We start from the raw sequence: 21,855 nt of genomic DNA, 5'->3' as shown, positions 1-21,855 counted from the left end.
TAACATGAGTAGACACAGAATAGTTATTTACTTGATGGTATATTAATAACAATTACCTAATCAAGAGATACTAAGAATTAAAAAAAAAAAAGACTGGAGTACCTGTGTGATAATATCAAACACTTGAGTGAATGAAGACAAAAAAATTACTACCCAAAACTTGAAAAAAAAAAAAAAAACCAAAAAACTTATAGACCCAAAAAGTTCAGAGAACTCCAACCAGATTAAAAAACAAGATTAGAGCCAGGTGTGGTGGCACACACTTGTAATCCCAGTACTTGGGAGGCTGAGACAGGAGTATTGCAGGCATTCAGCCAGCCTCAGCTACTTTAGTGAAACCCTATTTCACAATAAATTTAAAGAGTAAAAAACAGGGCTGGAGGAATAGCTCGGAGGTAGAGTGCCCCTGGGTTCAATACCCAGTACTACAAAAAGGAAAGAAAGAAAGAAAGAAAGAAAGAAAGAAAGAAAGAAAGAAAGAAAGAAAGAAAGAAAGAAAGAAAGAAAGAAAGAAAGGAAGGAAGAAAGAAAACTCTTTCAACCCAGAAACAAAACACTTTCTCTTTTATGTTAGAACAAAGACTATACTTTAATTATGAAGAAAAACTCGCTGGCTAATTTCTTAATTTAAAACACCAATGAAAGATTAAGAGTAGCACTCACAGGTAAATTTATTTCAAAGCTTTTGCTAGCAAAAAAAATTAGATTATAATCTAATTATCTTTGTACAGCCAAGTTGCTTACAAACCTTCATTAACAAAACAGTTAAAATAACAGGATAGTTAGACCTGGTTTGAATGATATACAACCATTAAAAAAAAAAAAAAACATTTTAGGTAAAATAAAAATGTGCATCCCAGTAATCAGATAACATTAAGTCCATTAAGACTGTTTTCTTTCCATGACAAGTTAAATACCTTGCTTTATAATTTTAGGACAAATATAACTAAGCTTAAGAAACAAACCTCCTAATAATGTAAATAAAAGTATTAATTATTTTAGACATTATAGTGGGTAAAACATTTGATATCTTTTACTATAAAAAATCAAAATGAAGTTTTAGCAACAGTCTTGTGGAGATGCTTCTTGATCACATTTTGTAACTATGAAAACCATTACTTAAGATGGACTTGGTTTAAAAAAAAATTCCCTTTGGAGGAAACAAGTGATTTTGTAATAGAGGCTGGGAGGATGAAAATATACTTGACCAGAGAAATTATGTCTCAAATTTCCACTGAAAAAAGAAAATAAAAAGGCACATAAGATAACAAGCAGGTAATTCTCCCTTGGAACAAACACCAGTGTCCTTTATTAGCTGCACTAAAAAGTCTTATGATAATGGCCTCCCAGTCCAAAATGAAAATTAAATAAACAGTATTTTCCCACCTTATTTTCTTCTACTGACTACAGATGGTCTTAATCTATATGCTAGAGTTAAATGTACCAAAGTTGTGAAATAACGCCCTAACTGTTAAATGGTTTTAGTTTCTGAGTAACCTGTAAGTTATCATTTGAATAATCCTATCTGCTCAAAAGGAACACCCAACAGGACACCAAGATACAATATGACTTAGATTTACAAAAGAAAAACCTCTTCAGAGTTTCAATTCTTCCCAAACTCATAGATTTTTCAATAAAATTATCTTACTGAATCATTTAAAAATAAGCTACAGTTAAGCCGGGCGTGGCGGCACACACTTGTAATCCCAGCATTCGGGAGGCTGAGACAGGAGGATGGCGGTTCGCAGACAGCCTCAGCTACTTAGTGAGGCCCTCTGAAACTTAGTGAGACCCTGTTTCAAAATAAAGAATGAAAAGGGGGGGGGGGGCAGCAGGTGTATCTCGGAGGTCAAAGTCTCCTGGGTTCCATCTCCAGACTGGCACCAAAAAAAATAAAAAATAAAAAAATAAAAAAAAAAAATAAAAAAAAAAGCTACACTTATCATAAGCCTTCGTCTTTTAACTATTTCAACCCCTATGAATAAAGCCTTCTGTCATAATCACAACTATAGAAAATTAGTAATTTTCTAATTTTGTCAAATATCTAATACATATTTAAATTTCCTTAACTGACCCCAAAATGTCAGTCTCAACTACTCTGAACCATGAATTCGCTCTTCTAAAAAAAAGCTGAAGACCACCCATAGAAAACTTTACTATCCCCTGAAGATTAATGGTCACAAAGACTTTATCACCCGAATTTTCTGAAATTTAATATTAATATTAATATCACAGTTTTCACATTTCAAAATTAAAATTACAAAACTAAGATACTCTCTATAAATACCATCACTCTTTCCTACCTACACTAACAAAAGTAAGTATTTAAGATAAACTTTTATTTAAGTCAAAAACTCCATGATTCTACCCTATAGTTTTTGAAAATTTCCATGCAAGCTGGGCATGGTGGTGCACGTTTGTAATCCCAGTACTTAGGAGGCTAAGACCAAGGATCATAGTTTTGTGGCCAGCTCAGTTTACTGAGGCCCTCTGCAACTTAGTTGAGACTACGTTTCAAAATAAAGAATTAAAAAAAAAAAAAAAAAAAAAGCAAGGGTAGAATGTCCCTGGGCTCAATCCCCCATAACACAAACAATAAGATTCCATGGGGTTAGGAATATATTGCTCAGTGGTAATGGGCAAGGCCCTGAGGTCTTATCCCCCAGCACTGAAAAAATAAATATACAGTTTAATGGCTGGGTAGGGTGGTACACACAGTCATAGCATTTGGGAGTCTGAGGTAGGAGGGTTGATCATTTGAACCGAGGAGTTTAAGGCCAGCCTGTCCAGTAGAGAGAGATCCTGTCTCAAAAAATAAAATAAATTCAACATGTACTGAGGTATTCACAACAACCTAATTATCACTATTGTTGCAACTAATCCATAAATTAAGAATAATTCTTCCTGCTGGTACTATTCTATGCAATATTGGAAAAAACTGAAATTCCAGTTTTACCACCTAATTTGCTAGTCTTACTTTCTTACATGTAAAATAGATATGACATGACTACCCAAATCATATTGATTGTCGTAGAGATTTAATGAGGTGTACATATAAAAATATATGTTTTACATGCACATAAGCACATGAAATATTCAATGATTGCTATTATTATACTCGTACACATATGAGTTTAAAATATCTCATTTTCTCCAGCTCATTACATGTATTCAATACACATAAACAATCAACTGAAAATATCAGACAAGATCACAATCAAGAAACTTAGAAAACTTTGAAATGAAACATGATTCACCACCACTTCAGTTTGATCAAAATGTTTCTCTTCTGCAGTTTATTATGCATAGAACTTTAATAAAGACAGGGACAGATTTTAAATCAACTGCCATTTTCTGGGGAAGAACTTAGTTCCACAGGGAGAGACACTTAAATCAAAGGTACTTGCAGGCTCCCTCTAAAGGAAACATTTTAAGAATAAAGATTAGAAAGGCAGAAACCAATAACAAACGTGGAGCTTTGCATGTCCAAATATCCAAGAGACATATACACACACGCACGCACGCACGCACGCACGCACACACGCTAACTAATCTTAGGAGAAAATGCATACCTACTTTGATATTTGACAGTAATAAACGACATACCTTGGATTAAACTTTGCTTCTTCCATCATTTTTTTGAAATCTTCCTTGGCTTGCATTATTTTATTTTTCTTTTCCCTGCGTTCTTCCTCTGCCCTAGTCTTTACATACTGATCAAACACCTATCACAAAAACACACCAATATGACAAGTCAGTCTTGCATATATGTATTTAACTACCCAATTATATCTTTGTCTAAACTTTAACAGGAAAAATTTACTAAATACAGATAGTTAAAAGCAAATTATAAGCCGGGCGTGGTGGCACACACTTGTAATCCCTGCTTCAGTTACTTAGTGAGGCTCTCAGCAACTTAGTGAGACGTTGTTTCCAAATAAAATATCAAATAGGTCTGGGAGCATAGCCCGGGGGTAAAAAGCCTCTGGGTTCCACCCTCAGTACCACCAAAAAAAAAAAAAAAAAAAAAAAGGTAAATTATAGCTGGGAATGGTAGCACACACTTGTAATCCAAGTACTTGGGAGGCTGAGACAGGAGGGTCATAGGTTCTCAGCCAGCCTCAGCTATACTTAGTGAGACCCTGTTTCAAAATCAAGAATAAAAAAATAGGGCTGGGGTTGTAGTTCGGAGATAAAATGACCCTGGACTTAATCCCCAGTTCTCAAAAAAGTGGGGGAAGGCAGATTATAACAAGTATCACTTTAAAGCTTTACTAAAGTGCTATACAAGCATATAATTCTCTGCTTAGGATTCCAGAACAAAAGAATAAAAGCTAAGCCAGGCATGGTGGCACATGCTTGTACTCTCAATACTTGGGAGGCAGAGACAGGAGGATTGCAGGTTTGAGACCAGCCTCAGAAACTTAGTGAGACCCTGTTTCAAAATAAACAATAAAATTGAGCTGAGGGTGTCGCATGGAGGTAAAAAGCCCCTGAATTAATTCCCAATAATAAAAAAAAGCTAAGCTGAACCTCTTTAATTTTGTAATTTCCCTAATTACAAAACAAATATATGATTATTATAATAATTATAAATAACTTTAAACAATTTAGAAATGTGAAAGAGAAAGCATAGTCCCCTTTAATCTTTTAGGAAAAAAATAAAATATATAGTTTAATTTTACTTCAATGCTTAAGACAATCATTTTCACTAAAATACAATCATGCTGTGTATGGGGGGGGAGGGGTACTGGGGATGAAACACAGGGGCATTTTACCTCTGAGAGCTACACTCTCAGCACTATTTTATTCTTTTTTTTTTTTTTTTTTTTTGAGACAAGGCCTCACTATGAATAGCTGAGGCTGGCCACGAACTGTGATCCTATTATCTCAGCCTCCCAAGTACTAGAATCACAAGTGTGGGCTATCACACTAGGTATAATCATACTTTAAGTCTACATTTTTCCCTATTGATTAATGTACAGTCGGCCACTTGGGAGTGTGAGAAGGAAGGAGCATGAATCCAAATACAGACTAGGCAACACAGCAACACTCCATCTCAAAAAAAGAAAATAACACAGTCAAGAGGATGAACTACAATCCAAATCCCACCTTCTTCAGACCACAATAAAATGACAGTAGAGGAATTGTTTTCTTTAAAGTCAGAAATCAACTAAGGCCAGGTAATAAGAAAGAGCCATTTGGGAAGTTGCTAATGAAAGAGGCAAGAGGTAAATTGGGAACTATTTTTGTCTTCTATCTTTCCTTGACTTAAAATAAACTTTCATATTTCTTTAAAAGGGATATAGCTCTTCTGTAGAGCAAAGGGTTGGCAAATCATGGCTGGCAAATTGTTTTTATACAGTTCAATAATAATATTTACATTTTAATAGGGCTAGAAAATTTTCATGATACATGAAAACTAAGTGAAATTCAAATGTCAGGATACATAAATAAAGCTTTATTTGAATATAGTTATGCTCATTCCTTTACATATTGCCTATGAGTGCTTTCACATTCAAACAGTAGTTAAACAATTACAAGAGATAGAATGGTCCACAAAAGCCTAAAAATATTATGACCCTTTCCATTAAAATAAAGCTGATCCCTGTTTTTTTTTTTTCTTTTTCTTTTCTTTTTTTTTGGTGGTACTGGGATTCTGGGAGCCCGTGTACCTCGGGCTACACTCCCAGACCTATTTTATACACTCCCAGACCTATTTTATACTTTATTTTTGGAAACAGGGTCTCTTAAGCCAGCGCGGCTGGCTTCGAACCGGCGTGATCCTCCTGTCTCCGCCTCCCAAGCGCGGGGATTACAAACGTGCGCCACCACGCCCGGCCAAGCTGATCCCTGTTCTACAAGGTAAAACAAAGTATACCTGGATCAAGGGACCATAAACTGAGATGAAGCGTACCACAGATTCTCCAAACACTTACTAATATCATACACAGTTCTCTCAGAACCAAAGCAACAAGGCAGAATATTAGACACCCTCATCAGAAATCTAACCAGTCTAAACAACACTGCCTCCAGGAGATTCTCATCAAACCAGCCTAAATCACCCTACCCAAGTTTCTCGGCATTGGTATTATTAACATTTGGGGTTGGATGTTTAACAGCATCCCTGGTCTCTACCTCCTAGATTCCAGTCACCCCTTCCGCTGTGACAATCCAAAACGTTTCCTGGGTGCAAAACTGCCTCTGGTTAAGAACCAGCACTTGGAATAAAATCTCAAATCATGAGGGCAGACCCAGAAGCTAGAGTGCCCAAACAGTGTGTTAATGCTTCATAACTACCAACCAGGCAAAGATTGCAGGAGAGTTAAGGAAGTTCTCCAACACAAAATGCAGAGCCCTAAACAGAAAAACCTAGTGAAATCAAAGGCTATGCCATAAAATAAAAAGTTAAAAGAAAAAGATAAATCCTAAATAAACTCATGGACTTAAGATACTATTACCATAAAACAAGGAAAATACTTCAAAACAACAAACTCTTAGACACTGGAAGATGAGAAAAGAAATTTAAAAAAAATTTTTTGAGCTGGGCGTGGTGGCTCACCTTTGTAATCCCAGCATTCAGGAGGCAGAGACAGGAGGATCACAGGTTTGCAGACAGCCTCAGCTATTTAGAGAGGCCCTTGCAACTCTGTGAGACACTGTTTCAATAACAAAGAATAAAAATTAGAGCTGGGGGTGTAGCTCAGAGGTAGAATGCTCCTTGGTCCCACCCGTGGTACCACAAAAAAATAAATAAATGAATAAATAAGATAAAATTGAAGAGTTGATTTAGAAAATCAAATAAAGTTTCAAAAAATACAATGGAATTCTACTCAGCTATGAAGAACAAAATTATGCCATATGAAGAAAAATGGATGGAACTAGATATAACAAGTGAGATCAGCCAGTTTCATAAAATTAAGGAGGTAGGGAGGAAAAAAACAAGGCTAGAGGAAGGGTACAGTTCAAATAATGTATGTACATACATGAAGGCATCACTACCAACCTCACTACCAACCTGTATAGGCAAGGAGAGTGGATTGGGGCAAGATAGAAAAGGAAATATAGTGATTTGTGCATGTATTAATTTATCACTTTAAATCTCTCACAATGTATCAATAAAAGTCTATTTTTAAAAGACAAGTAGAAAATAGGATAGTAAAAAATCAGCAAATTAGAAAACCAAGTGTTTTGGCCGGGCGTGGTGGCGCACTCTTGTAATCCCCACGCTTGGGAGGCGGAGACAGAAGGATCGCACTGGTTCAGAGCCAGCCTTGCTGGTTTCCACATTAAAAAAAAAAAGGTAAAAAATAGGTCTGGGAGTGTAGCCCGTGGGAGTGTATCCCAGAGGTAGAAGGACTTCCAGGAACCCCAGTACCGCCAAAAAAAAAAAAAAGAGAGAGAAAAAAGGAAAACCAAGGTTTTTTTTTTTGTTTTTTTTTTTTTTGTAAGAGAGAAAACAGAAAATGGGTGGAGAACCAATTTAGGAGGACAAATTCTTTGTCCCAGAATGACAAAACAAAAAACTGGAGGGGAAAAAAAAGAATATAAAAAAAAAATTAAAGGTATATTTCCATACTAAAAGATCCCCCCACAACCTACACAATGATTCTTTTCGCCGGGCTCTTTTGATTTTTTATTTATTTTTGGTACTGGGGATGGAACCCAGGGGCATATTCTTCCTCAAAGAGGCACCCTCAGCCCCACATTTTATTCTTTATTTTGAAACAGAGATGGGAGGATTGTAGCTCATAGACAGCATCAACTACTTACTGAGGGCATTTTTTTTTTTTTTTTTACCAGTACATGTCAGTACACTAAAGAGTAAGAGAAAGTCTACATACTTATAGAGGAAGAAAAATAAAGTAACAAGTAGTAGACTGACTTCAAAAACAACAGTGAAGCCAGGCGTGGTGGCGCACGCTTGTAATCCCAGCATTCAGGAGGCTGAGACCGGAGGATCGCGGTTCGAGGACAGCCTCAGCTACTTAGTGAGGCCCTCTGCAACTCAGTGAGACCCGGTTTCAAAATAAAGAATAAAAAATAGGGCAGGTTGTGTGGCTCAGAGGTTGAATGCCCCTGGGTTCCAACCCCAGACCTACCAAAAAAAAAAAAAAAAAAATAGTGAAAGCTACAAGCATAGAATGCCTTCAAAATCCTGAAAGAAAACATCTCCAATTCCAAATTCCTTAGTCAAAAACATAAGGGTGTGAGGTAAAGGTTTTTCAAAAATATATAAAATGAGAGGCCATTCCTCCCCCCACCCCCCAAAATGAAGAAAAAACCCAGGAAAATGGAAGAGAACTACCATCCTCAAAGATGATAGATGTACAGGTCACCATTACAGACCGAGTCAAATCACAAGGATATAGTTATTTTACATGTGAGTGTGAGTGTGAGTGTGAGTGTGAGTGTGTGTGTGTGTGTGTGTGTGTGTGTTACTGATGATGGAACCCAGCGGCTTTCTACCTCTGGGCTATACCCCCAGCCCTACTTTTATAATTTATTTGGAAACAGGGTCTCACTACGTTGCTGAGAGCCTCACTAAGTAGTTGAGGCTGACTTCGAAAGATCCTTGTCTCAGCCTCCCAAGCGCAGGATTACAAGTATGCGCCACCACACCCGGCTCATAATATGATTTATTTTGTGTGTATATTGTGTGTGAGTTACTAAGGACTGAACTTGGGGGTATTCTACCTCTGAGCAACACCCCCAGCCTGATTTTATTATTATTTTGAAACAGGATCTTGCTGAGCTGCAGAGCCTCACGAGGTTGCTGAGGCTAGCCATGAACCTGCAATCCTCCTTTCTCAGCCTCCCAAGTACTGAGATTACAAGCATGTGCAACCACACACAGCTAAAATACCGAAGATATCTTCCCAGGTCAATCTATATGTGGTATATAATCATAAATCTTTAAAAGCTATACAGAGCCGGGCGTGGTGGCAAACGCTTGTAATCCCTGTGCTTGGCAGGTAGAGACAGGAACACTATGCAGTTTCAAAGCCAGCCTTGCTGGCTTAAGAGACCCGGTTTCCAAATTTAAAAAAAAAAAAAAAAAAAAATATATATATATATATATATATATATATATATATATATGTATATGTATAAAAAAAATATGTCTGGGAGTAGCCTGGAGGTAGAAGCATTCCATCCCCAATACCACCAAAAAAAAAAAAAAAAAAATCCACAAAAAGTTATACTACAGAAATATCTTCAAATATTATCCCTAAGATCACAGAGGTATATAGATCATTCTTAATGCCCTCTAAATATAGCACTGCTGTAAATCATATGAAAATATTTGTATGCTGAAGAGGAAAGAATTGTTTCTAACTCCTTTCTTACAAAGTCAAAGGAAATTTATATTAACTTTCTTTTAAGGTGCTAGAAATTTCTTCTTCTCCCCTAGGATATCCAAGGCCAATGCTAAGAATCACTCTTTCTGAGATGAACATTCCATAAAAAATTAGGAGTTCTGGCCAGGCATGGTGGCACACATGTGTAATCCCAGACTTTGGGAGGCCGAGACAAAAGGATTGCAGGTTCGAGGACAGCCTCAGCAAGTAGTGAAACTCGTCAAACCTATCCAGACACTGTTTAAAAATAAAAATAAAAAAATAGGGCTGGAGTATAACTTGGAGGGTAAAATGCCTGAATTCAATTCCCAGTACAAAAAAAAAAAAAAGAAAAAGAAAATTAGAAGTCTGTCAGACTTCCAAGTTTCTCCTAATTACTCAGCCATGCTTCCCATATACTTAAGTACATGTTCCCTCTTTAAGCAATATGTGTGTGTATGTGTGTGTACACAAACAAGGTATGCACAGCAATATTTTCTTATAACATCAACTCATGAACAAAATGCTACAATATTTATACTATCAGAGTAGATATTTTTAAAAGCTGTTCCCAACTAAGTTTACCCTAAAGAAATAAGCACAAATATATATTAAATTGCTATACTAAGCCAGACATGTTGGTGGACGTCTATCATTCCCACCAGCCTCAGCAACTTAAAAGACCCTACTTCCAAACAAAAAATAAAACAGGGCTGGGGGTGTAGCTTGGAGGTAAAATATTCCTGAGTTCAATCCTCAGTACTATACATACAAGAAAAAAAAAAAAAAAAGGCTATACTGTCTGGATTTAAAGTTGCCTTCTGGGGTACTAGTAAGATTCCATTTTCTTGATCTAGGCAATTAAAATTTCACTTATGATATTTTAAACGTTTCTGTATATACATTTTCTTTTAAAACATAAATTTCCTGAAAGTATGAATCTCAATTATTTCTATCAGTTTAATTCAATTTAAAACTTGACAGTAAATAGTGGTCTCAATGGACAATCATGAGTAATCATCTTGGTAAATGTTAACACATCATAACACTGTCAACTTTAAAAAGCACTGAACAGAATATAGTGTATTAAAGTGTTTATTTTGAAATAAGAGACAACTTATCTAAAAGTGTTTGCATAATTATTATCTACAATAGAGCCTAAGATCCCATGGAAACAGGCTGGTTTTTCTGAAAAATGTTACTCATCTAAAATTGTATCATACAAATAAAACAAAAACAAGATTGAAGAATCTTGTTTATCAAGATTCAAGATTATGAAGATTGTTTATCCAAAACAAGATTGAAGAAAAATTTTAAGTTAAAATGATTAAAATTATATAAAATATATCTTTTATAATGATGCAATTACCTTTGATAGTGATGAAAACTATATGTAAATCTATAACGAGGAAAAGACAACTTAAAGAGATTTAATACTAGATTATGAAACATTTCCAATGAAATTCTTTGTTATTTTTAAATCAAAAAAGAAATTTCAGAAATGAAATTACAAAGAACAAGTGTGGTAGTACCCTACCTGTTAGGTCTCTTTGATTTTCTATTTCCCTACATATAATAAAATCAAATATCCTAAAAATACATATATACCAATGCTAAATGTTAACCTCTCCTTCCTCTTAGTTCTTGTGTGTGTGTGTGTGTGTGTGTGTGTGTGTGTGTGTGTGTTTGTACACATACAGGCGTGCACAGCAATATTTTCTTATAATATCAACTCATAAACAAAATGCTACAGTATTTATATTATCAGAGTAGATATCCTTTTTTTTTTTTTAATGGTACTGGGATTCCTGAAAACCCTTCTACCTACGGGCTACATTCCCAGTACCTATTTTTATACTATTTTTATTTGGAAACAGGATCTCTTAAGCCAGAGCGGCTGGCTTCGAACCTGCATGATCTTCCTGTCTCCGCCTCCCAAGTGCAGGGATTACAAGCATGCGCCACCACGCCCGGCTAGAGAGTAGGTATCTTTTAAAAGCTGTCCCCAACTAGTTAGTTTACGTGGAATTCTATTTGTTTAAAATAGAATTATACTTTTCTCTTTTTAAGTATAATTCTATTAAGGTGATAATCACTTTCAACTTGCAGAATGCTACCAATATTCAGAAGAATTTTAGTTTTCAATGTATTAACTTATATTTTCACTCAAACAGAATGTATAACATTCAGCCCGATGAAGAATAAATCAAACTGGGCATGGTTATGCAGGCTTGTAATCCCAGCATTTGAGGCTTAGACAGGAGGATCCAGAGGATTGTGGTTCGCAAACAGCCTCAGCTACTCATTGAGGTCCTCCGCAACTTAGTGAGACCCTGTTTCAAAATAAAGAATAAAAATAAAAATAAAATAAAATATATCTGGGATTATAGCCCGGAGGTAGAAAGCCCTGAGTTCCACCCCTAGTACCACCACAAAAAAAAAAAAAAAAAAAAAAAATTTTTTTTTTTTTGAGGGTCTGGGGATGGAACCCAGGGGTATTCGACCTCCGAGCTACACCCCCTGCCCTATTTTTTATTCTTTATTTTGAAACCAGGTCTCACTGAGTTGCAGAGGACCTCACTAAGTAGCTGAGTCTATCTACGAACCGCAGTCCTCTGGTCTCAGCCTCCCAAATGTTGGGATTACAAGCGTGCGCCACCACGCCCGGCTTATTTTATAAAATTGTAAACAGGGTCTCAATACATTGATCTCGCTAAAACAGGTCTAGGTTAAAATGCCTAGGGTCTCACTAAGTTGCTGAAGCTGGCTTCGAGTCTGTGATCTCCTTTCTCAACTGCCCAAATACTGACCTGGGCCACTGTACCCAGCTGTAAATGTTACTTTAAATAAGAAAAGTTGGGCATGGTGGCTCACACTTTTAATCCAGTACTTGGGAGGTTGAGACAGGAGGATCACAGGTTCACCTCAACAACTTAATGAGGCCTTATGCAACCTAGTGAAATCCTGTTTCAAAATAAAAAATAAAATAGGGCTGGGGTGCAGCTCAGAAGAAGAAGCCCCTGGGTTCAATCCCCAGTATGACAAAAAAAATAAATAAATAAAACCATCAAAGCTGCCTTCTATTGTTACCAAATAAAATCTTATAGTGGCTCAAATAATCACCATTTGTTAGAGATCAGTTTAAGAACGGTTCAAGTAATTCAATTATATGAATGGGAAGTATGCAATGCTTTAAAGAAAGAAGCAATCACCATACGGTGGTATTTGTCACTGAATCATCATGGGACCAAGGGGCAGCTTGGCTACTCTAGTTTAACAGAGATTCTGAAGTGTCTGTGATTTTTCTAAGATTATGATACAAACAGTTTAACAGATGCTACTTAGATGTGGGCTTTGTGTGTATGGTGTGAGACATAAACATATGCCAAATATTGTCTATCTACAATACATATACATACATGTATACATATGTAAGTATATGTTGGCACATATTGATCAAGAAAACTATAACACAAAGTGTTCAACAGTTGTCCATTGGATAGGCTTGTAGACTTTTTTCCCCTTTATGTAATAAAGAAATCTATATTTCACTATTTTGCTCTATACTTGCATTATTTGCAAAAACAATATTTTAACTGCAAAAAATAAATAATATATACATTTAAAATAAAATTTAAAATCATCTTACTTATAACCTCCACTATGTATGGGTATAAAGATAAAATAAATGCAAAAACAACTCTGTCCATAAGGACAAAAGTATCCTGGTATTTCTGTGGCAAACAAAAAAAGAGTCACAAACAGGCCCATAAATGATTACATACTAAGATGCAAGAAGTACTGTTAGGAGAAAGAAACAAAAACAAGAAAAAGATGGCACTTCATCCCATAAGAATTATGGCTGTCAAAAGATACATACATTTCCTACAATGTTTATTTTTCTTTTACCTGTTTTCTTTCTTTAGGATTGAGAAGTAAGTACCGAGGGTCAAAAACTATCTTGTGCAACTCTTTCTCCCATGTTGAAAAGGCAGACACCTTTAAAATAAAATGTAATGCCTCATAATTAAGTTTGCTCTAAAAAACATAAAGGTCATAATTTCGCTTGAAATCTACAGGACATCTGCTTATTAAAGAGACATAAAAACCATACTGAAGTTTCCATCACTAATAAATGACAAGCAGTGGGAGGCTAGCAAAAGCAAAATTCCACACTAACTGGCTCTGAACATTTCTATATTATACAGAAATAACACCCTTAATTACTCATTAAAATAACCACTACTGTGTGACATTTTAAAAATCAGTACATCAGAAAAAGCCTTGAAGATCAGCATTTTGATTTGCCACACAAGCTCCAATCTTGTGAACAGAGCAATTCAAAATCGAACAATTTTACTTATTCAAATGAACTGTGAACCCAAAGGTTGAAATTCTTTCTTAATTAACCTTCTAATATCAAAAAGTATCAATTCTTGTTTAACCAAGTCACTCTGAAGATATCAAAGTAAGAATCATATATACCTTACCTATCCGAAGGAGTCCGCCATTCTGCAATGTTAATACTTGTATATATTACTCACCCAAATTAAATGACCCCCAAAATGTTAAATGTTATTTGTACTTAAAAGGACAGTAAAATGGCATTTAGTTAAACATATGATTAGCCAAGGAAAAGGCTGTTCCAAAAACGTACATTAAGTTGATAGTGTTCCCCTACCCCGCCCCCACAACATGAGCACTAACCTTAGATTTGACCTTTTAGCAAGACATATTATATTACTTATACAAAACAGAAATATCTCCCCCAAAGATTGTTTTCTGACCCCTCTCTCTAGCAGCATGTCCTTGAACTGCTTCATTCGGGCCTCCAGAGGGACAATGGCCCTTTCTCGGGCAGCTTTAATTTCAGCTTCCATGGCGGCTTCTTTCTCTGAGTCAATGTCTTTATTATCATCTCTCCTATAAAAACAAAGAATAAGGCATCAACTGACAAAATATTAATAACAAATCCTACTAAATTCTTAAAATCAATGGAATTTTCAAGACTCACTACTGAGCAGCATATTTTTGGCAAAAACAAAATTATATTGAGGGTTTCAAATGAATTTTAAGGGATGAACAATTTTCATTCTAATAATATTAAAATTAAATGCATTTCTAAGGATGTTACAATGGCTACATTATTAGGAAAAAAATATATACCTTTAACATGCTATCTTTCCCTGACACTAGTTGATATATGACTATTTTACTAAGGAAAAAAGGCTTATGTAGCACTGCTTGTAAAACAAGTTGGAATTAAACAGCACAAGAATATAATTTTTTAGTTCAAGAAGTGATATAAAAAGGCAATTTTCCAAAACATTTTATAATTCATAAAATACATATAAAATATAAAAATTGGTAGTGTTTTATCTTAATAATCAGATTTATTCTAAAGATAAAATATCTGCAAACTTGGCCAAGTGGATATGTGAGATATATACCTTACCTACCTGACATTTTTATTACTCACTTTATGGGTGATAAGTTGAGATTTAAGTTGAAGGACAGGTCCCAGAGAGCAAAATGGGCCCAGGAGTAGTTAGGAAGTAGTAGTAGAAATTAGGAACTGTTCATCAATAACTAAACTATTTCTTGTTCCTCCAAAAATGTACCTCAAGGCTACTGGTAGGCCTGTTACTTGTGTGGTACTCCAGTGAGATTGTAAACATGAAATCAAGTCACCTCTCAAAATGTATGTACTATGAAAAAGGCCCATTTATGTAAATAATTCAAAGAAGTAATTCAATAATACTCAGATGTATTTGAACAGATCTTCCTTCTTAAACATAATCTGCTAAATATATAGCACTAATAAAAGTGGCTTAAATTCCCTACATAACTTTAGTGGAAATTTAAAAATATTCTATATAGGGAACTGTAGGTAGCCCAGAAGATTTCAATGAACTAAGGCTAACCCACAAATGTGAGAGGTAATGAGCAACTTAGGAAATGAGTCAAAAGAAATAGAAGACACAGTCCATGACCTGCAGGAACTTAGTGAGATAGTCTGTGACCTATGATATGCACAAAACAAACAGGTAAAAGAAATTTGCCAAACAATATACCCTCTTAAAATAATTTAAGAACTACTTATATAAAGAGTTAAAAGACATCCAAGAAATATAATAACTAACGAAAACAAACTATCTATCTCAATAAAAGAAATAAAAGAAAAACTAAGCCAGGAAAAATAGGCTTTTAGCTTTGTACCTAAATAGAGAAGCTCGGGCAATCCACATAAAGGACTTCTTTGACATTCTCCTGATAAAAGCAGTTAAAAACCTTACAGAGTTGTCTATAAGAACAAACAATTAAAAACAACCTAAAAGTTTAACATCATAGAAACATCCAAAATTATGGTACATAAACAGAATGAATACAGTCATTTATAATTAAGAACATGAATGTCTTACTCAGAATTTTTTAAAAACACAAAATTGGTTAATCACAACTAATAAAAATATATTTGGTCAAGAACTAAAAAGACAATTCTAAAACTAAACACAGCTGTGTCAAGGTTACAAGTGATTCTCTTTAATACTTTAACACTGCTGTCAATAAACAAAATTTGTGATAAAGAACCACCCTTGACAAAGGTTGTCATACTCATTTCCTTGCCATAATTTGGCTGCATTCAATCTGTCTTTTCTGACTAACACTATGATTAACTATTCCCTAATCATGTCTTCAAAGTTTCCTTTTTGCTGCTAAATACTGGTCCCATTCCCATGGCACAAACACCCTCTATCCCACCAACCTTCCACCCCCATAATAAGTAACATTCACATTTTGCCCAACTCTAGAACAGTGGCCAAGCTAATGCTTCAACTTCTAGCAGTCTCATTTACTCAGAACACTTTCTAAGCTCATGAGTCTATTCTTCTGCTTCCATTTGTATAAGATTTCTGGAATGATGTCTATTGGGGTCTATACTGGAAAATGTATTTTTAATAAAATTTAGACATAGAGAATTTCTATAAAGAATTAATCAACTAATTCCTAGAAAGTCATTTGGCTCATAATACATACTGATCAACCAAATCTTCCCCAAGTCTAGCAACAGAGCAGATACCATTTCTAGGTCTTAAAACAAAGTTATATAAGATCAGGCCTAAGAAATCAGTAATGACTTCCGTCTCCTAATAACATATATAAACCTATCCCTTTCATCACAAACTGACAACCTAATCAATGTTAAAAGGTAAATCTGCCTGGAATGGCACAAACTATATTCATTACTTACTTCCGTTTTTTTGCTTTCACAGGCTCATCTTCATTAATTTCTTCCATTAATTCTTGCTCTTCTTTAACTATAAGACAAAATTTTATTAAATTTTGAATAAAAATAAGCAGCCAAGCAATAAATTAAGCATGAATCCTTCTGTTAGTCAATATCAGAATACTTGCTTTAATGGCATTAAAAAGATGTTGCAATTTGTAGTTATTTCACTCACTTGCACTCATAGAGAACTGCCACTTTTGGATGGACAGCATTGTCGGGGTCGGGTGTCCTAGCAAAAACATTTCAAATATTGTTATGAACAGTTATATGCATGTATTTCAGAACCTTTTATTAAAAAAAAAAAAACTTGCTGTTTACATAAACTATCCACATCTTCACATCTACTTTTTTTCTGTGTGTGGTAGACGATAAAACGCAGGGGAGGTTATTCTACCTCTGAGTTATACTCCCAGCCCTCTTATTTTCGCAGGTCTGGGGATGGAATCCAGAGGCATTTGACCTCCAAGCTACAGCCCCTGCCCTATTTTTTTATTCTTTATTTTGAAACAGGGTCTCACTAAGTTGCAGGGGGCCTAAGTAGCTGACGCTGGCCACGAACCACGATCCTCCTGTCTCAGCCTCCCAGATGCTGCCAGACCTATTTTTTATTCTTTATTTTGAAACAAGGGCTCACTTGAGTTGCAAAGGGCCTCACTAAGTAGCTTGAGGCTGTCAGCAAACCACAAGTCCTCCTGTCTCAGCCTCTCAAATGCTGGGATTGCAAGTGTGTGCCACCATGGCAAATTTCACATCTACTTTTGTATAAAATGTTAAAGTAAAAAAAATTCTACACTTCTACTTATCCTCCATTTTCATTAAATTTTCAATTCATATTGAAATGGTTCTTTCCCAAACCTTAAGTTTAAAAATTTATAACTTTCTTGACTCAAAATATATAGTACTTTATTTTTTTTTCTGGCACTGGGGATGGAACCCAGAGGCTTTCCACCTCCTGGCTATAGTCCCAGACCTATTTTATATTTTATTTAGAAACAGTCTCACTAAGTTGCTGAGAGCCTCACTACGGTGCTGAGGCTGGCTTCGAACCTGTGCGATCCTCCTGTCTCAGCCTCCCAAGTGCAGGGATTACATGCTCGGATGCCACAGGGATGCCACCACGCTTGGCTTACAGTACTTTTATTTTTTTTTTGGTGGTACTGGGGTTCCTGGAAGCCCTTCTACCTCTGGGATACACTCCCACGGGCTACACTCCCAGACCTATTTTTTTTTAAACATTTTTATGTGGAAACAGTCTCTTAAGCCAGCGAGGCTGGCTCCGAACCAGCATGATCCTCCTGTCTCCGCCTCCCAAGCGCGGGGATTACAAGCATGCGCCACCACGCCCGGCTTACAGTACTTTTTAAATAAAACATGTCAGTGTACTTATCAGATGAATGAATCAAATCTTTGAAAACAGACTCATGAAACACAAAAGTCACACTTTCTTAGCGCCTTTCAATACTACAGTTATACATTATTATCACATCTACAAAACAAATATTGCTGAAGGAGGAAAAACAGGTGCAAAGTACCTTCTGCACCAGACAGGAAAAGTTGCACTGATTCAGAAATTACTTATAAGCAGAAAATATCAGGACCACCACATACATACACTCCACAAAAATATTTGTAAAAGATATCTATCTAGATTTTATTAGTAGTATTAAATGATTCATCATGCTTTTATACCATGTAGAGAAGGGATTTCCATAAAAATAATCATAAAACATCAATAAGAAACATATAATGTACAATAAAAGTTATTTACAAATATTTGTTCTCAACATATTGAAATATCTGAAAATGAAATATATTATAAAAATAATCATTTAAAGTTGTCTCTAGAGTCTCAGGAATAAAGCCTGTCAGCCAGTTAAAAGACTAAATTTTTATATTTTGATAAAATTTGCATTTTCCTTTTCACAAAATTATGGAAGCAAAATATTAAAAACTACCTTGTACAGTTTTGATTATTGCAAAAATATCACTAATCCCAAAAGGGGCCAAAAACCTGAGGAGTAATTCAGTAGTATTCAAGCAAATAGCCATAGTTCCAACATCTCTATGTTGGACTAACTGAAAGTATCAAGGACTATAAATTATTCTTATTCAACTTCTCCATGTTTTATATTTTTATGACTATACTAAAACCAGAAGAGTAATTTATTTTTAGCAACTGTGTTCTTAAATGGCCTTTTACAATTTCTATCAAAATATTAAAACTAGAGGATAAATTCCTAATTTAAAACTTACTTAGTTTCTTCAGGTCTTCCAATCCTTTTTTATGAGGAGGCTCCTGAATAATTTTGTCAACATCTGCCCTTCCAATCAAATCATCAGGTCGGTCCCACATAGAAAGTCGGGTGGTGGGATTATAAAAGAAGACCCGCTCATCACCAGTCCAAACAACACACCTAAGAATTGATTCGAAGCCATTATTATGTTACAGAACATATTTTATAGTTAGGTCTTTTAACCTGTCAAAAGGGGAGAAGGGCAGGGTACTGAGGAAGGACATGTTCCTCTTACTAACAGTTCTTAATAGACAACTAAACATATCCTTTAGAACTAAAAAGAGCTGGTATGCCCACAGAAAACCAACAGCACAATATCCTACAAAAACCAGGAAACGTAAATCACTTTGCAATCAGTTAATGGTACTGAAGAATTTGGTTTGGCAGACTCAATTTGAAGTTACTAAGTTTTAAAGTATCATAGAGAATGAGTTTAATGCTATTTGACAGCTTTAAAGCTTACTAAACATAACATAGCATCCTATTTCATAGTAATTCTTAACACCTATTAGTATTTAATAATAAACCAAAATTATATATCAATGCAACCTTCTCTGAAGCTATTAAGATCTGTTTATATTGGCATTAAAGACTAAAGAGAAACACAAACTGCTCTAGGGCACCAGAGCCCAATGGTCTTCTTCTTCTTCTTCTTTTTTTTTCTTTTGTAACTAGAGAACTCAGACAAAATAGAAAAATAAATAAATGAGAAGATGCTAAAGTTTTGTTCTCTACAGTACTGAGGGCTTAATCCAGGGATGCTCAACCACTGAGTTACATCTCCAGCCCTCTGTATTTTTTGAGACAAGTGACACTAAGTTGCTTAGGCTATCCTTTAGTGTGTGTGCATGGGAGTGGGGGAAGATAATGGGAATTAAATCTAGGGGCATTCTACCTACAAGCTATACTCCCAGCCCAATTTATTCTTTTTTTTGAAACAGAGTCTCACTAAGTTGCAGACAGCCTCAGAAGTTGCTGAGGCTGGCCACAAACCTGCAATGGTCCTGTCTCAGCCTCCTAAGTATTAGAATTACTGAGCATGCACCAAAACATCCAGCTCTAGGTATCTTTTAACTTGCAATCCTCCTGCCTCAGACTCCTGAGTTGCTGAAATTACAGTTGTTTCTTGTTGTTTTTTAAATAAATAAACCAACAATCGAAAAGTACAGAGAGACTCAATTTTTTTTTTTGGGGGGGGTGGTACTGGGGTCCCTGGAAGCCTTTCTACCTCCGGGCTACACTCCCAGACCTATTTTATATTTTTATTTGGAAACAGGGTCTCTTAAACCAGCGAGGCTGGCTTTGAACCAGCACGATCCTCCTGTTTCCTCCTCCCAAGCGCAGGGACTACAAGCATGCGCCACCACACCCAATGAAAGACTCGAAATTTTAAAAAAGCAACTGCAAGAGAATACATTTCCTATTTTCTGCTCTCATAAGTTTTAACCCAACAGTGGTCCCTAGCTGCAGCAGGACCACTGTAAAAGTTCAACAGAAACCAATCTTCATGGATAGATGATCAGAAGTTAACCAACAGATATTAAGCCCAAAGTGACCTATATGCTAAAATAATAAAAAAAATTCTAACAATGATAGACTTCCTGATATAAAAAACACATGACACTTAAAAGAAGTGAAGAGGGCTCTCAGTAGATAAATAGAAGCTGTAGTCACATGTGGTGGTTCAAATTTGCAATTCCCTTGTATTTGTATTTGGGAAGTTGAGACAGAAGGGTCAAAGGTTTTTGGCCAGCCTCAGAAAATTAGCAAGGACCCCTTCAATTTAGTGAGATCCTGTTTCAAAATTAAAAATAAAAGAGAAATGAGGGATGTAGCACAGAGACAGAATGCCTCTGGATTCAATCCCAGTGTGTGTGTGTGTGTGTGTCTGTCTGTCTGTCTGTCTGTCTGTCTCTCTCTCTCTCTCACACACACACACACACACACAAATAGAAAATTTAGAATTTAAAAATAACTGAAATTAAATTTACGAGATTGGCTCAAGAGCATCAGAGAGATGACAGGAAACAGAACTAGAAGATGGGTCAATAATGATCTCAGCTGAAGAGCAAAGGAAAGAAAAAAAAAAAAGAACAGATTTTCTAAAGAAGCAGCTATAAGACTTTAACAAAATGTCTAAAATATGTAACTGGGATCCCAGAAAAAATGGGAGAAAAAGATAGGGGTACACATACACATAAAAAAACACTTCTGAAAACATAATAGCCAGCAATTCTCCCAATATAAGACCTAAATATACACATCAAAGAAGCTCAGAAAACCCCCACATATGAATTTCAAGAAAACTAGTCCTACAAAATAAAATCAAGCAGATGAAAATTAGAAATAAACTCTTAGTAGTGGCTAGAAAATAAAAATGGCAAAAACAATGCATACTAGGAAAGGATTCCAAAGACTATGAATTTCTCACCAAATACTAGAGACCAGAATACAGTGGAACAATAGCGATAAAATTCTAGAAGCTGGCTTTCATGTATGTAGTAATTACTCATGGTAGCTAGAGCATAAGGTCAGTAAATATAAGGTTAAATATAAAGACAAGGCCAGGTGTGGTGGTGTACTCTTAAAATCCTAGTACTTGGAGGAGGATCACAGGTTGAAGGCCAGCCTCAGCAAGTTAATGAGGCCCTCCACAACTTAGTGAGACCCTATTTCAAAATAAAAAATAAAAAATATGGCTGAGGGTATGGAGGGAGGGGTAAGAATGCCCCTGGGCTCAATTCTCAACACCACAAAAACAATAAATAGGCCGGGATCAGTCTGCCATGAGGCAAGGCTGCTACTGAGGCCTCCAAGGCCGGGATCGGAGCCTGCCGAGGGGTTAGGCCAGTGCCGGGGCCAGCGAGGCCAGGATTGTCGCCTGCTGTGAGGCAAGGCCAGTGCTGGGGCCTCGGAGGCCTTAATTGGA

The 21,855-nt window shown here is 35.9% G+C and overlaps 1 protein-coding gene across 12 annotated transcripts in view; it reads right to left on the bottom strand.

Annotated features, from left to right (window-relative positions):
- TCERG1 (transcription elongation regulator 1) overlaps positions 1-21,855 on the bottom strand; it is a gene marked incomplete at both ends in the record, with an annotated part of 70,591 nt that overhangs the window by 18,107 nt on the left and 30,629 nt on the right. For 8 of the 12 annotated variants that reach the window (XM_080709574.1, XM_080709576.1, XM_080709581.1 and 5 more), the window contains 6 exons: positions 3,607-3,725; positions 13,251-13,340; positions 14,129-14,264; positions 16,594-16,660; positions 16,805-16,861; positions 18,886-19,046. In XM_080709574.1, the coding sequence (XP_080565700.1) occupies positions 3,607-3,725; positions 13,251-13,340; positions 14,129-14,264; positions 16,594-16,660; positions 16,805-16,861; positions 18,886-19,046 (630 nt within the window). Of the gene's footprint in view, positions 1-3,606; positions 3,726-13,250; positions 13,341-14,128; positions 14,265-15,560; positions 15,612-16,593; positions 16,661-16,804; positions 16,862-18,885; positions 19,047-21,855 lie in introns of all 12 variants that reach the window. The other 4 variants (XM_080709570.1, XM_080709575.1, XM_080709578.1 and 1 more) reach the window with 2 other exon arrangements.

Source organism: Muscardinus avellanarius, assembly GCF_963383645.1.
Source record: "Muscardinus avellanarius genome assembly, chromosome: 1".
Lineage (NCBI taxonomy): Eukaryota > Metazoa > Chordata > Mammalia > Rodentia > Gliridae > Muscardinus > Muscardinus avellanarius.
Note: the sequence above shows the minus strand (reverse complement) of the source record. Positions and strands in the feature narration are given on the sequence as shown.